Source organism: Taudactylus pleione, unplaced genomic scaffold, assembly GCF_031769625.1.
Source record: "Taudactylus pleione unplaced genomic scaffold, aTauple2 ptg000517l, whole genome shotgun sequence".
Classification (NCBI taxonomy): domain Eukaryota; kingdom Metazoa; phylum Chordata; class Amphibia; order Anura; family Myobatrachidae; genus Taudactylus; species Taudactylus pleione.
The window spans coordinates 5,548,596-5,565,277 of NW_028284919.1; the positions used below are offsets into that span (position 1 = coordinate 5,548,596).

A 16,682-nucleotide genomic window follows, 5' to 3' on the forward strand; every position below is an offset into this window, starting at 1 on the left:
GAGAAAGTAAAAAAAAAAGTTTTAACTCTCCACCTGAGCGGGCGGCACGTGCTGACGGAAGGGAAACCGGAAGCAGCTAAGCATCCAGTGGACGCCCGTGTAGCCGCTCCACCTACCCCCTCCGGTGCTGCAACACTGGTGTGAAGCCAGTGATTTCGGTAGGGACGCAGGGCCCTGGACTTCAACTGGGACAGGAGATGCAGGTAAGATGGAGTCTGCGCCCGCTGACGCAGGGACTATGTGGCGGTCCAGCCTCCAGCGGTGGAGACTGGCCGGGGGCACGCTGCAGTGATGAGTCAGGTAAACTGTCTCCCGCACTAGACCACCGGGACGTAAGGGATCCTGACAGCCGGGGACTAGTGGCGGCGGCCAGGTCAGTGTGCCGGGTGGATCCATACGGCATAGGGGAGGTTTGCTTTTCCCTGGCGGCCCCTACCCTCACACTGGCCCAGTCCAAAGGTTCCCGCGTCTGGGTTTGCTCCTCCCAGCCTGCCTCTATATGAGTCAGCCAGAGACCACTCTCAGTGCTCTCGGTGGCTGTACACTCAGGAGGCTGGATCAGTCTCCCTGTATACCTCTCCTACGGTGACCGGTTTTTACAGAGCTCTCTATACTACTAAGCCTGGTGTTGTTCGTAGTGACAAGAGCTTAGAGTGCATATATTCACATATATTCAAGGGGGTGAAATGTTTATGCATTGCATGTGATTTGAATGTGTGTGTAGTACTGCCTTTTATGTCAATAAATGTCAGCTTGTAACTTATCACTACTGTTTCTCTATATAACACTCTACTACAGCTGTGTGGACAGAATCACATGTATACTCAGAACCGGACATAAAATATTATGTCTAAGGAGTCTGAAAGACAGGTGGCTGAAGCCCCTGTGTTGGTATCTTGTATGACCTGCAAAGCGGGGTTATCCCCAAAAGACTTCATACAAAATGGATTATGCGGTAACTGTTTTAGACAAGCACTGCTTTAGACCATCACCGCATCACTGCTTTAGACAATCACCAAGGCCATTGAAGAATGGATGAAGGCACCGACAGAATCTCTGCCAGAAGCATCCAGAACAGCTGGAGATTATTTCCTATGTCAAGGAAGCAGTGTCTTATCTGGGAGACGCGGCATTGGATGCTGGTATATACCATCTTCCAAGGCATCAGCGGTCTCGGTTGGTGGCACGCAGAGCCCTGTGGTTAAGACTGGAAGGCGGATGCAGGGTCCAAAAAGGCCCTAGAACCCCTTCTGTTTACGGGAGATATTCTCTTTGGCCAAAATTGTGGCTACGGTGGCAGCCTCTAAAATGGCTGGCCTGCCGTCAGCATCTGTGACCAGACCTAGATGGCCGTCCGCCAGAGGGCAGCCCTCGGCGAGATTTAGTTTGGCAAAAAGACCGGGGTCTAAGAAACCCTGGCCGAACAGGCGTCCGACTCCCAGAGCCCAGGATAAACCAGTGGCCTGATGGGACGGGCCTCCCCCTAGTTTATTTAGAGTCCATTTTGATTACAGAAAAGGCTCTTTTGGATTAGTGCCTGGATGAATGGATGGTTTAAGTGGATATTAGCCTTTTGTCACTTCAAAGAATAGTTGTTACTTTGGACTTTGTGCTGGAATAGAAGAAATATTTTCTTCTTCATGGTCCATGGGGTCCACAGCTATTACGTTGGGGTATGTGATCCAGACACCAAACAGTTAAAAACGAGCTCTCAGCTACCAGGATGCACTGGGTCCTCCCCAATATACCCCGGCCAAGGTAGTTAGTTCGTTACCAAGCCCAAGCAGGAGAAGATAAAAGAAGGAAGAACCCATGTTCTCTAGACCAATCTCTTAGAGGAGGGAAATTAGAGAGATACCAAAAACACCAGGTGCGTTAGGGTGGGTGTCCTGTGGACCCCATGGACCTCGAAGAAAAAGAGTTAACAAAGGTATGTTATACCATAACTCTTATTTTCTTCTTCGGGGTCCACAGCCATTACGTTGGGGATATCCCAAAGCAGTACCCCTAAGGGCGGGGATGCTCCTGTGTCTCGGAAGAAAGGAGAATCCTACGGCCGAAAAAGGCATCCTGAGAGGCAAAGGTGTTATATGCGTAGAATTTGACAAAGGTGTAGACGGAAGACCATGTGGCTGCCCTACACAACTGTTCAGCAGAGGCACCCCGGCGGGCCGCCCACGAAGGTCCCACCGATCGCGTGGAATGTGCAGTTACTGAGTTTGGCACCACCAGATTGGCCTGCGTGTATGCCTGAGTAATTGCCATACGAATCCTTCTGGCCAGCGTCTTCTTATTGGCTGGCCAGCGTCTGCTTATGACAGCCATACAGCACTAAAAGAGAATTAGACTTCCTCATGCCGTTGGTGCGATCCACAAATTCGTAGCGTACGTACAACATCCAATGAAGCCTCACCTACAGAGAGGCTTGTAGCCTGAAAGGCTGGGACCATAATCTCTTCATTCATATGGAAACGAGATACCACTTTCGGAAAGTATCCCGCCCTAGTACGAAGAACTGCTCTATCCCGATGAAATATTAAAAAGGAGCGCAAGGAAAGTGTTGCCAGATCAGACACACTGCGGGCAGAAGCACTGTCTTTGCTGTTAACCACTTGAGGTCTACTGATTTCAGGGGCTCAAACGGTGGCGCCTGTAGAACCTTGAGGACTAATGTCAAATCCCACGGGGCTACCGGGGGGAACAAAGGGAGGCTGCACTCATAAAACACCCTGAAAATACGTCCTCACATCTGGCAGTAGAGCGATTTTCCGCTGAAACCAGACCGAAAGAGCAGAAGTCTGAACCCTCAAGGTGGCCAAGCGGAGCCCGTTTTCTAACCCAGTCTGAAGAAAAGAAAGCACTCTAGACCCTAAATACCTCAGGGTCATATTTTTTCAGTTCACACTACTGAGAAAACGAGTGCCAAACTCTATAATAAATACGGGCCGAAGCCTGTTTACGTGCCTCAAACATTGTCTGTATCACAGACTCAGAAAATCCCTTTTTTCTCAAGACGGAGGCCTCAAGAGCCATGCCGTCAAAGACAGATGAGGCAGACCCGGATACAAGTAGGGACCCTGTATTAACAGATCTCGCCTTAGCGGAAGAGGCCATTGAGTGTCTATGGAGAGACACTGTAGATCGGTGAACCAATGGTGTCTGGGCCATGCCGGAGCTATTAGAATTACCATACTGCCCTCCTGCTTGATCTTCCTGATGACCCTGGGAAGAAGAGCAAACGGCGGAAAGCGATACACTAGCCTGTAATGCCATCTTACTGTCAGCGCATCGACAAACTCGGCCATTGGATCTCTGGTCCTGGATCCATGTCTGGGTACCCTGTGGTTTCTCCTTGAGTCCATGAGGTTTATTTCTGAAAGACCCCATCTGTCCACCAGGTTCTGAAATACCTGTGTATACAGAACCCACTCTCCGGCATTTAACGCCTGACGACTCAGGAAGTCCGCTTCCCAGTTTAGGACCCCTGGTATAAACACGGTCAATATTGTCGGGAGGCGACGCTCTGCCCCAACCAGAATCCCTGATACTTCTGTCATGGCCGCCCGACTCAGTGTGCCTCCCTGATCATTGAGGTAGGCTACCGTGGTGCGATTGTCGGATTGAATTTGAACAGGTCTGCCTGTCTGCCTTTTAGTATTTCCTGAGCCTGAACTAGAGCCCTGAATACTGCCCTTAGTTCCAGGATATCTATGGACAGACGACTTTCTGCCTTTTTCCATATCCCCTGAAACATATGCAGGCCCGTCATTGCTCCCCAACCGTGAAGACTGGCATCGGTTTTGAGAAGCACCCAATCTGACACCTAAAATGGGAGACCCCGGTTGAGATGATTTGTATGCAACCACCATGACAGGGATAACCGAACCTCCGGTAAGAGATTAATTTGATTGCACGGTACTCCACGTTCCAGTGCAAGAGAATCAACAGCTGCAATGGTCGGGAATGAAACTGGGCATATTCCACCATACTGAAGGTGGATACCATTGACCCAGCACTCGCATTGCTGACAGCACAGATATCTGCCTGTTGTGAAGCAATCTGCGTATTCGCAACTGCAGGGCCGCAATCTTGTCCTCCGGCAGATATATCCTCTGAACCACGGAGTCCAAGCGTGCCCCCAAATGAATTATCTGCTGTACCAGGAGAAGCGACGACTTCTTCCAGTTTATGACCCAGCCGTGACTGTGCAGACAGCACATAGTCAGTCCCAGATGATTCTGCATCTCCTGTGAAGACTGCCCCAGTATCAGGAGATCGTCCAAGTATGGCAGATTACTTCCTGACACCCTGACGCCTGAGACATGCCATTATTACCGCCATAACCTTGGTAAACACCTGCGGAGCTGTCGACAGGCCAAATGGCAGAGCTTGAAACTGAAAGTGCTCGCCTCCTACCGCAAATCGTAGAAATTGTAGGGTGATTGGTACATGCAGGTAAGCATCCTGGATATCCAAAGGATACCATAAAATCCCCTGGTTCCATTGCCAACACACTCGACCGCAGTGTTTCCATACGAAACCTGGGCATCGGATAAATGCGTTGAACCCTTTTAAGTTTAGAATAGGCCGGTAGGACCTATTCGGCTTCTGAATCAAAAACGGATTGGAATAAAATCCTTTCCGTAATTGATTCTCTGGATCTGGGATAATGACTCCCGCCGTCAGCAGGGATTGCATAGCCTGTTGAAGGGCCAAGGCAAAAGAATCTTTGGGGAGGACTTCTCCAGAATGTCAGGACGTACCCCTGGGAGACCACTCCCCAAACCCAGGCATCTGTTGTCGTGAGATGCCAAGAGTCTGAAAAGCGAAGAAGTCGGCCTCCTACCCTGGGGTCCCCCAGGGGGATGCCCGTCCCATCAAGCCACTGGTTTATCCTGGGCTCTGGGTGTCGGACGCCTGTTCGGCCAGGGTTTCTTAGACCCCGGTCTTTTTGCCAAACTAAATCTCGCCGAGGGCTGCCCTCTGGCCCTGCGGCCAAAAAGTCCGAAAGGACGGCCGTCTAGGCCTGGTCACAGATGCTGACGGCAGGCCAGCCATTTTAGAGGCTGCCACCGTAGCCACAATTTTGGCCAAAGAGAATATCTCCCGTAAACAGAAGGGGTTCTAGGGCCTTTTTGGACCCTGCATCCGCCTTCCAGTCTTAACCACAGGGCTCTGCGTGCCACCAACCGAGACCGCTGATGCCTTGGAAGATGGTATATACCAGCATCCAATGCCGCGTCTCCCAGATAAGACACTGCTTCCTTGACATAGGAAATAATCTCCAGCTGTTCTGGATGCTTCTGGCAGAGATTCTGTCGGTGCCTTCATCCATTCTTCAATGGCCTTGGTGATTGTCTAAAGCAGTGATGCGGTGATGGTCTAAAGCAGTGCTTGTCTAAAACAGTTACCGCATAATCCATTTTGTATGAAGTCTTTTGGGGATAACCCCGCTTTGCAGGCCATACAAGATACCAACACAGGGGCTTCAGCCACCTGTCTTTCAGACTCCTTAGACATAATATTTTATGTCTGGTTCTGAGTATACATGTGATTCTGTCCACACAGCTGTAGTAGAGGGTTATATAGAGAAACAGTAGTGATAAGTTACAAGCTGACATTTATTGACATAAAAGGCAGTACTACACACACATTCAAATCACATGCAATGCATAAACATTTCACCCCCTTGAATATATGTGAATATATGCACTCTAAGCTCTTGTCACTACGAACAACCCCAGGCTTAGTAGTATAGAGAGCTCTGTAAAAACCGGTCACCGTAGGAGAGGTATACAGGGAGACTGATCCAGCCTCCTGAGTGTACAGCCACCGAGAGCACTGAGAGTGGTCTCTGGCTGACTCATATAGAGGGAGGCTGGGAGGAGCAAACCCAGACGCGGGAACCTTTGGACTGGGCCAGTGTGAGGGTAGGGGCCGCCAGGGAAAAGCAAACCTCCCCTATGCCGTATGGATCCACCCGGCAAACTGACCTGGCCGCCGCCACTAGTCTCCGGCTGTCAGGATTCCTTACGCCCCGATGGTCTAGTGCGGGAGACAGTTTACCTGACTCGTCACTGCAGCGTGCCCCCGGCCAGTCTCCACCGCTGGAGGCTGGACCGCCACATAGTCCCGGCGTCAGCGGGCGCAGACTCCACCTTACCTGCATCTTCTGTCCCAGTTGATGTCCAGGGCCCTGCGTCCCTACCGAAATCACTGGCTTCACACCAGTGTCGCAGCGCCGGAGGGGGTAGGTGGAGCGGCTACACGGGCATCCACTGGATGCTTAGCTGCTTCCGGTTTCCCTTCCGTCAACACGTGCCGCCCGCTCAGGTGGAGAGTTAAAACTTTTTTTTTAACTTTCTCGTCTATGGGATTGCTCCTGCAGTCCCACTGCCCATGTGGTGTCAACCACACCAAACCGAAGAACTGACTACCTTGGCTGGGGGCGGGGTATATGTGGGGAGGACCCAGTTCATCCTGGGAGCTGAGAGCTCGTTTTTAACTGTTTGGTGTCTGGATCACATACCCCAACGTAATGGCTGTGGACCCCATGGACCTCGAAGAATGAGTTTAACAAAGGTATGTTATACCATCTCTTATTTTTTTATTTTATTTTTTTTTGGTGGCACTGTTTAGAAACATTAAAAGTTACATTTTCTTAATATTCTTTGTAAAACATTTTCAGAAACAATTGAAAATCTAGATTTTCTAGCATGTTTCACAAGTGGACTTGTCCACAGCCAATGTCAGTTGATTATGCTGTAATTAGTGGTCTGGTAATGTTTTGTCATGCCGTGAATGATCTAAGACTAACCTTGGCCTGTACAAGATACATATAACCAGATGGACATTTCTCTCCTTAGTAGTATAACATTTTTAAGTTACTGCGAAGACTAAGGGACACTGTATCCTCCCCATCTCCCCAGCCATAGGGAACGTTGCTATGTGTTGCTTGACCTTTACTTTCTGTAATAGTTAGAATCAATTTTACTTTACAGTGTTTATTATTAAGTGTACAAAATCATTGTTACGTTACTTTTCATTTTTAAGGCACTGTTCAGGGTATATAAACGGTGATAACAATGGTACAGTAACTGCAGCATATCTGTGTAACAGCACTAAGCAATAAACCAACAAATTAGGTAGATACGGACTAGAGATGAGGTTTGCTGAACTCTCTGTAACTTTGCAGGTAAGTGGAGGTGAGTGAATGGAAAGGGAAGTCAGTTCAGTACTCAATGAGTCTGTATACACAGTCACTGAAAGGGACTAGGAGACCAGGGATATGGAGCACTGGAGGGAAGGATAGTGCTGGGGGAAGTACATGAGGATGGAGGGCCCTGCCCATGAGAACTTACATACTGAGAACATGAACAATGCTCCTGTAGCTACTTTATTTTACCTTGATCCTGAGTAAAGATTTTGGGTTACCTGTGGCCAATGTACATGCTCATATATGCCTCTAAACTCTGCATTAACATGAATAAAACCGATTTTATATTTTTGCATATGCCCGGCAACTGCACATCTGGTTCTGTTTTCATTTTCATAATAAACAATATAATTATTCCATTTGAGTTTTTTGTAGACCTGCTTGAGATACTGTAGCAGTTTCCATATAAACCCCTCTGCATATGAATATTTGTATTCCCCCAACATCTGTCTGTCAACCTGTAGTGATTTGTTTTGTCTTGGAGTGATATTGCTCTTGGCCAACTAGCAGTGGAGACTGCTGATGTAATTACATTTGTGTACTTCCATAGCACGTGTTTTTGGAACCCCAAAGACTGATTACTGTGAAGTAAGTTTTCTGATAATTGCAGTTATGGTTCTACATTAAGTTCTGATTATTATCATAATGTGTCTAAGCCTGAATCTGCAAAGTAGTTTCAAAGCCTCAATAGGTTCTTGTTTGTTTTTTTTATCTACGCAAATTTAGGTGTGATTTTTTTATTTTTTTTTTGCATGTAAAATATCAGCTGAAACCTGGACTGATCCACCCTCATACATAAGGGTTCTGTATGCAATTTCAAGAGTGTCTTTAATGTTGAGAATTTCAGCAAAAGTCTCCTTTTGCAATAAGTGATTTGAATAAATGTGCTACTATAACTTTGTATGATGGTTGTTTCCTTGCTAGACGCTGTCATATTTTGCATCGCACGGACTCAGTAGATTCAGATCTGAATTTTCTTTATAGTCATTAAAGGATAACTCCTCATAATTGTCATTTTTTTTAATAAGTGTGCAAATGGAGCTAAATAAATAAATATACCTTACCTTCCACAGCGGGTGTCTCCAGCAGCTTTTCAGTGGCCTCTTGTCAGGCAGCCTGCAGGGTATGGAAATGAAAAGTGTGAGGCACAACAGGACATTAGGTATTCACCTACCTATTGGGGAATAAGGATTATGTGGAGATATCATTTAATAAAAACTTCGCTGTTTAAAGATAAATGGAAAGGGTCCACAAGCACTTACATTTTCTGCATTTCCAAGTAGTATGTTTGCAGGATACAGACCAGTGCCTCATACAACTCATGAGTACGATTGCTGTTGTAAATTAGAATTTACTAAGGGGCATAGGAACTGTGACTTGTCATTCACACTTCTGGTTCTGCCTGCCTCACGTTACAGTATTAACACACAATCAGAAGTCAATTAACCTAGATCCTAGTATGGGGGGGAAATCGGAGAACCTGGGAAGAAAGCCACACAAATTACATACCATATTCACTTTCTTTCCATCTACAGACTGGCATGACCAGAACGAGGAAATATTGCTCCAAGATCTTAAGTATTCTGGCTTGGAATGCAGGAGGAGTAATGTGTGTGAGCTTTCTTCATTTGCAGGCATAATTCTTAATTGTAATGAAAGATCAAGTTTGATACAATTTAATAAAATATATCTTTATTGTACAAAACCATAAACATTTTTCTTTTTTTGTGGGGGGGGGGGGGAGGAGAATGAGTTATATTTATAGTGTATTTTACTAAAACTACTTTGCAGTTTCGATTAGGTCAATATGAATTTGGACACTGACACAATTTTCATAATATTGGCTTTGTACGCCACCACAATAGATGTGAAATTATACAATGGAGATGCAATTGCAGTGCAGAGTTCCATCTTTAATTCAAGGGTTTCAACAAAATTATCATATGATACATTTAGGAATTGCAACCACCAGCGGCTCCTGCCCTGATGGGGGCTGCTGCTGGCCTGGTTTCCGGCGCCTGCTCAATTAATCTGGCAGGCGTCAGGACCTGCGAATGAGTGGCGCTGCGCATGCGCACACCTAACACCAGCTTCTCTGGGCTGCATTGGAAGCCACACTCTGCTGATCGCAGCCTGGACTGGCGGTCCCAGGGGGAGGAGACCCCTCCCGCTGGCTGCCTGTCTTCAGCGTGACTGGCAGGTGGCGCTTCCAATAGGAAGTCACCTCCAGTCAGAGTGAAGCCAGTGCAGTCACGGACTGCACTGCCTCACTGAACAGTAGAGGATTTTACTTGGGGGGGGGGGGGGGGGCTGCAGACTCTAGGTAGGATCCACCACTGTTTTGCAACCATTTTTATACAGCCCCCTATTTTCGGGGGCTCAGATGTAATTGGACAGATTAACATAATCCTAAATAAAATGTTCATTTTGAATACTTTGTCAATAATTTTTTGCAGGCAATGACTGCCTGAAGTCTGGAACCCATGGGCATCACCAAATGATGGGTTTCCTCCTTTGTTATGGTTTGCCAGGCCTTTACAGCAGCTGTCTTAGGTTGTTTGTTCGTTGGTTTTCCTGCCTCAAGTTTTGTCTTCAGCAAGTGAAATGCGTGCTCGATCAGGTTGAGACTCGGCCGTTGCTAAATATTCAGTTTTTTGCCTTAAACTCCTGGGTTGCTTTCGCAGTGTGTTTTAGGGCATTGTCCATCTGTACTTTGAAGCGCCGTCCAATCAACTTTGAAATGCTGAACTTGACTTAATCTGAGCAGGCAGTATATACCTATACATTTTGGAATTAATCCAGGCGCTTCTGTCACATCGTCAATAAATACTAGTGACCCAATACTAGTGACCCAGTAAGTGGAAGCCATGGCATGCCCATGCCATCACTCTGCCTCCACCGTGTTTTACAGATGATGTGGTATGCTCAGATCATGAGCCATTCCAAACTTTCTCCATACTTTTTTCTTCCCATCATTCTGATACAGGTTGATCTTTAAGATGGGTTCACGCCTGAAAGAAATATCTGTAGATTGCTTGTCATGCTGACCAGGTGGCCAATTTGGTAATCTTTACACACTTGCAAATCAACCTCTTGATATATCTGGGCAGACCTCACAAGTAGGCGGGCATTTACATTTGCCCATCCAGTTGTGACGTCACTGTCATCCATCCCTGCGGCTGCCTAATGAGCCGGTCGACTGTTCACCTGCATACACATGCAGATGAAACGATATATAGTTGCTAGATGTATCGTCAACTGCAGTGCAGCAGGGCCGATCAGCTATGTCTGTGAACTCCATCATTCAGGCATATCTTCGGTATACACACACACTGCATGCAATGTATTGTGTGTCGGCTGAACGGAAAATATATTGCATAGTGTGTACCCAGCTTAAGCTTAATCTGTCCGTAGGATGCTGTTCCTGAGCTGGGCTGTCTTTTTTTTTTTTTTTTGCGTGGCTATGAGTCTAAACTTACCTTTCTATTATTGAGGCTTATGAATGGATTGCGCCTTGTGGTGACTTCTCTGTATTTACATCTATTGTGAGTTCCTTTGACTGCATGTTGTGGGTTCACAGCAAAAGCTTCCAAATGCCACACTTAAGGGTTAATTCAATTGTTTGCACCCGCGACTGCTACTAATAAGTTCCCGATGGAACAATTCCATTTTTGCTCCACTCAGACATGAATGCACCCTCCTGAGATGGCAAGCAGAAATCTGCGAATAGTCCTGGGTTTGGACTTTAGATGGATTTAGCCGCTTCACACTGCTAAATCCGGTGCTTTTGAGCATGACATGCACAAAAAGGCATGGACGCCCAAACCAATTGAAAATCGCACCCCAATTTCCCATCACTTTAGGCAAGAGTTATGGTACGAAAAACTATTGAATCACCCCCTAGGAATCAACTATAGACCTTTTGCCTGCGTAATTGATGAACTAATAACGAAGGAATAGCCCACACCTGTCCATGACACAGCTTTTGAGTCAATTGTCCAATTACTTGTGGTCCCTAAAGAGGGGGCTACATATTAAACAGCTGTTAATTCCTAAACCCCTCCACCAATTTGGATGCTAACACCCTCAAATTAAATCTGACAGTCTGCACTATATAATATATAACTAACTTGAATATGTTTTGGTAAACAGATAAAATAACATAGTCAGTATCCAAATATATATGGACCTAACTGTATGTAATAAGGGTCCTATATTGTTTACTACATCTGTCTAGCTCTGTGTGGGAGCCAAATCATTCCTGTTATATAGTACTTGTTCACACTACCACTTCACTGTATAGTAACAGGTGAATGAGGTGTATGTGTGTGTGTGTATATATATATATATATATATATATATATATATATATATCTAAACATAACAGCATATATTCCCTAATATCCAGGAACCATCTAATTGCTTCTTGCACATGTCTGCAACTATCGATGCCTTATGATTATGCTTTGAATAAGTGTAGTGGTCTCTATATCAGCAGATAAAAAAAAAAACAGATTGTTATAAGCATGAACTGTTATGTACTATTCATAATCTACACTGCAGTTTGCGAAGCACACCAGTCCTATGGCAGCCTCATTAGAAAATAGATTTCAACCATATTATTTTTTATATATGTCCCTGTTGTGGCCAACAGACTTAATTCCCTGCTATACTGTAGTTTCCCTTCTGGTTCAGGTTGTCCTATCAAACTTCCCATAATCCACTATGTGTGTGAAATTGTAGCTATGGTCTGATTAGTCTTCTGGGAGGTTGTGCTGCAATACTTTAAAGCTGAGCTTCGCAGGAATAGAAGGTGGCTCTCCCAAACTTCCTTATAAAGCTGTTTAGCATCCATTTACCTGTACAAGCTGAAATAATATGTGAACCCCACACTGAGCTAGTTAGCATGTAATTGCTGGATATTACAAATCAAATACATTAAATTGTGTGTTGACATCTTACCTAATAGGGTAATGGAGGAAATCAGTGCTGTGCTCTTTCACACCAGCCATAAGTATCTTGAGTCAAAAGTAACTTAAGTACTTAATCTTCTTAGAATGAATTGGAAGGAAATGTCAAATGAGTTGGATAGCAATTACCCTGATGTTAATGTGTTTGGATTGATTGGCATGAAGCATATGCAAATTAAATTGCCAGAAATCTGCAGCAATAGTGACTGATCAGTAAATATTTTCTAACGCATAGAGAACATAGAGAAAGCAAAATGGTAGTATTTTAGAAAACTTAATTGTGCTGGAGTAAAGCCCTAAATTTAATTGTTATCAGATGAATAAAATTCTAATACAATAGTATTGGTCTAACATGTTTGACATTCCCTTACATTCAAGTTTGACTTCAGGTGTCCTGGTCACCAATGGAAAGCAAATGTCACCAGCCTGGGATATTTTCTCCAATAGAGTATTAAAGGCACAATAACCAACTTTTTCTTCTTTTTTTTTTTTTTTTTTAAATTATAAACCATATCATCCCATCTCTTAATTCCCAGTCTACCCCATTTATTTTGTAACAGCCCCATAATGCTAGATTCCTGTTCACTGGAATCCGGGCCCCCTCATTGATCACCCACCATTCTCTCACCAGCCTGTTTGTAATTTAGTTTTAGTAAAACAAAAGGAAAAATAGGTTATTGTGCCTTGGCTATGGGTAGGTATTACACACGTAACTTTGGATAGAAATATATATTCTGCATGGTTCGCTCTCTGCTTTAATATAAAAGTATATTCACATTGTTTTTTAAAATGCAGCCTTTTTTTTGGCACAAACTTACAAGGTTTCATATTTGACAATCATGACCCCAAATGCAGATTTTGTGATCTCCATTGTGGTTCCAACCAAGAGGCACCCTTCATTTTACTACGTGTTTTTTATCTTGCGTTACTTTATTGCCCACTAAAATTTTAAGGAGCCATTTCAAGTGATGGAGTTAAGGACTGGTTTATCAGTAACCCACGCATGAGTTTGGTAAGAGAGGAGACTGCAGTTGTATATTCTTTTTGTGGATATAGGTATCATTGTTTCCAATTGAACAAACCAGTGATTTTCCACAGGAACAATAATACCTGACTTTAGTTGTTTTATGTGCCTCATTAAAGGGAAAGTATCTGTTGCCAATCTTGGATGTTCTTTTAGTTGTGACATTCTCTTGTCATTTTAGTGTATTCAGTCAAAGTAATTATACACTCATAGTAAACTTTGTGCTGGATAAGAGTGTCAACACACAAAGCAATTAAGCAGACCAACGTTCGTACACACAATTTCAGTTCACAATAAATACTTTCCCTTTATGAACGATGATAATATAGCAGCTCTGTCTTTAATGTTGCGCTTGATAAATCTATTTTTGTGACTTTGACAGGAGTGATGAGATTAACGCAAGTGGAGAATGCAGAGGCTTAGCGCAGAACAGCGCCTGTATGACAAGTTTTTTTGTGAGAATAAGTTATTAGAATTGTTTTGAAAAGGGAAAAAAAGCTTAGCTAAATTTACTATTTAACTTTTTTCTTTTTTTAATACTGTTCTTCGGGTTTGTTCAATATTATTTCATATTCTCCAATGGAGTACACTTCGGTAATTCCTGCTGTGCAACCAACAGCAGCTTTCCCTATAGACAGCCAGGTAACAGTCCCTCCGTTGTTAAATGCCTCAAGCCATTTGTTATTGGGTCTATTTGCATAAGGACAGGGAATTGTGTGCCACTGGCTGCTGAGATTAGTTATATGAGTTGGCGTTGAAGGCTTCAGTTATACACAGTTATGATAAAGGCATCCTTCCTTTGCAGATTTAGCTAAGTGGTTACAAACCATAACTTGTTTTCTAAAATTTTCATTGTACCTGAAACTGCCACAGTATTTCTGGAAACACCATTGCCTTTCTCGCTATGTACGCACACAGGACAGCTAGAAAGCTTCAGTATGTTACAGAAAGCTGTAAACTTCCCATACTAAATATTCTTTGAAAATGTTTATTTTTTTTCTAGTAGATCAATTACGATGTTGTGTTTTTTAGTGTCCCTTGATCTGTAAGATGCTGCTGAATATTAAACGAATGCACTGTGTAACTTATTCTCTACTTACATAAAACAAGTTAATTATACATTACATGTAAATAAACAAGTTAATTATACATTCCATGTAAATAATTTCAGTTGTATAATAAATGTTAATGCAAAATAAATCTCCAGTGTTTTTCATTATTAGAAACTGTTATTAAATTTTGTAGGTACATTACATTTTTATTTTCATAAATTTTGTTACTACCAAACTCACTTTCTAGTGCCATGATACAAAGAAAGTAGAATGGAAATAATGTGCCCCCTGTTCATTACCATATAAAAAAAAAATTAAGTACTCAGGTTATGGAACTCAGGTGGTGAGTCTCCATATTCTTTTTATTGCAAGCGTGTACATTATTCGATGCATTAGGATTCTTTTGAAACAAATTTGTTTACAGGAAGGTTCTACTTTTACTGACCGGTTCATGCATAAAACACTTTTAGGCCCGTATTCAATTAGGGAGCGAAAACTCCGTGCTGGACTTTTCGCTCCACATCAGAGCTTTTCTGGGGATAAAGTATCGGGCGCGTGCCTGCTTTGTCCCCGTATTCAATTAGGAAGCAGCGAAAACGGGAGCCGGCGGAAAGCTAAGTATTGGGAAAAATAGGGGAATTTTCGGGAATTCATCCTGGGACCCCCCTAATGATGTCCAGACATGGGGGGGATCACTGTGGGTACCCCTGCAGAATGTGTGTTAAATAGGTGTTTTTTTTCCCAACATTGAAGAAGTGATGCAGAAGAACAGTTAGGTTTTTTTTTTCGTTTTTAAAAGTGTTCCCATCAACTTTGAGGTACATGAAAATGGGTACGGGCATATTTTTAAGTCCCTAAACTATTTTTTTAATAATTCTACAAAAATGCACCTGCCGCTAATAGCCTATTTTAGAAAACACCTGCCGCGTACTTACAGAATACCCCTGAACCTATTTCCCTATTTTTAAACACTGTTCCCCATTTTTTTTTACACCCCAAAATTAAAATAACTTTTTTGGGGTGTCCCTATTTTTTTATTTATTTTATTTACTATATTTGACACAGTTCGTTTTTAGGGACTATTCCCAGAGGTGCAGGCTTTTTTTTTTAAGCCTACACCCCTACATCCCAATTCTGCACTTTTTTCGCCATGTAAAACATAGTGAAAACTTATCCCCGCTTTTTTTTACAAAGACTTTTTAAACCGGCGAAAAGTCTTTGTAATTGAATACGGGGATAATTGAAACATGCGAAAATGACATCATCGGCGATAATTCATCACCGATTCCGACTTTTCTCAGCCAAATAGAATAACCCCCTTAGAATGAGCTGTGATGCAAATGATGTAATTCGCTGAATATAGAACATATTGTACGTATATTCTATTTCTCTTTCATCCAATCTGGGGAACACTGGACCATGGGGTTGCTTGAGGGTCTGAAGGAGCTGGCACTTAGACTAGTATAACTTTAAGGGAGTAGCTCCTCCACTCTGCTAATTAAATTGTCCTCTTTATTTTAAACAAGAGGGTGTAAGAAAATGGAATGGAAGGTTAATGGGAGAGAGGGAATCGATTGCTAGGGTAAAGAGGACGGTGTTTGGGTAGAAGGCGGATTTTCCAGTTGAGAGGGCAAGAGTGTACAAGACAATAAGGATAGGATGCCAGGAGCCACATATAGAAAGCTGGAGGACTGCCTTGCGTGGCAGGCAGCTTAGAGAGAATTTCAGACTTGGTCAATTGAAATGCCAAGAAAGCATGCATTAGGGTTTTATCTATAGTTTATGGTTAAAACTGGAATAATTTCAACTAATGTACACTTTGTAAAACATAAATGTTACAGATATGTAACCTACTCTCCCGGAAGGTGAGTGAAGTGAGCAGTATGGGGAGATAACACTGGGAATTGTGGTCCCTTTATGGATGGGGCAGTGCTAGATGATGCAAATGATCATTTTAGCCCCACCCCGTCTCACGGATCCATGTTTCGGAGAAATTACGCAGGGGGGGACTAATGACATGAGTGTTCAACCACACCCACCCAGAGAGGAGAAACTAAAGGTATTGTGAAACAATTCCTTATTTCAGATTTGTGTTTTTTCATTATCATGATGATCGATGATCATGTCAGTCAGTGCATAGTGTTTGTGGAGATTTGGCTCCCTCTTTGCAGCACTGCTTCAGTTCATTGAGACCATTACTTAATCCACAGCTCTTTCCAGGTCCCACCACTGCATCTCAGGGTTTCAGGTCATTTACTTGGCCATTGCAAATTCTTGATTTTGTTGTTAAGACATTCATCTTTTATTGTATCCTAAGATTGTTGTCCTTTTACTGAGTCAAAGAGCCATCACCTTTTGTTTCCTTCCCCTGGATATGAAGGTGTTTACCTTAGTGTAACACATCTGCCAACATTTATCAA

At 43.5% G+C, this 16,682-nt stretch overlaps 1 protein-coding gene across 6 annotated transcripts in view; it reads left to right on the forward strand.

Moving 5' to 3' along the window:
- Window positions 1-16,682, forward strand: part of RBM33 (RNA binding motif protein 33) — a 146,667-nt gene that overhangs the window by 114,233 nt on the left and 15,752 nt on the right. Inside the window, exons 18-19 of one of the 6 annotated variants that reach the window (XM_088450369.1) lie at window positions 7,767-7,804; window positions 13,593-13,665. The exons of 2 other annotated variants lie outside the window; for them this stretch is intronic. In XM_088450369.1, coding sequence (XP_088306495.1) covers window positions 7,767-7,804; window positions 13,593-13,665 — 111 coding nt within the window. Of the gene's footprint in view, window positions 1-7,766; window positions 7,805-8,289; window positions 8,379-13,592; window positions 14,210-16,682 lie in introns of those variants that run through there. 3 more of the 6 variants (XM_088450366.1, XM_088450364.1, XM_088450368.1) reach the window with 3 other exon arrangements.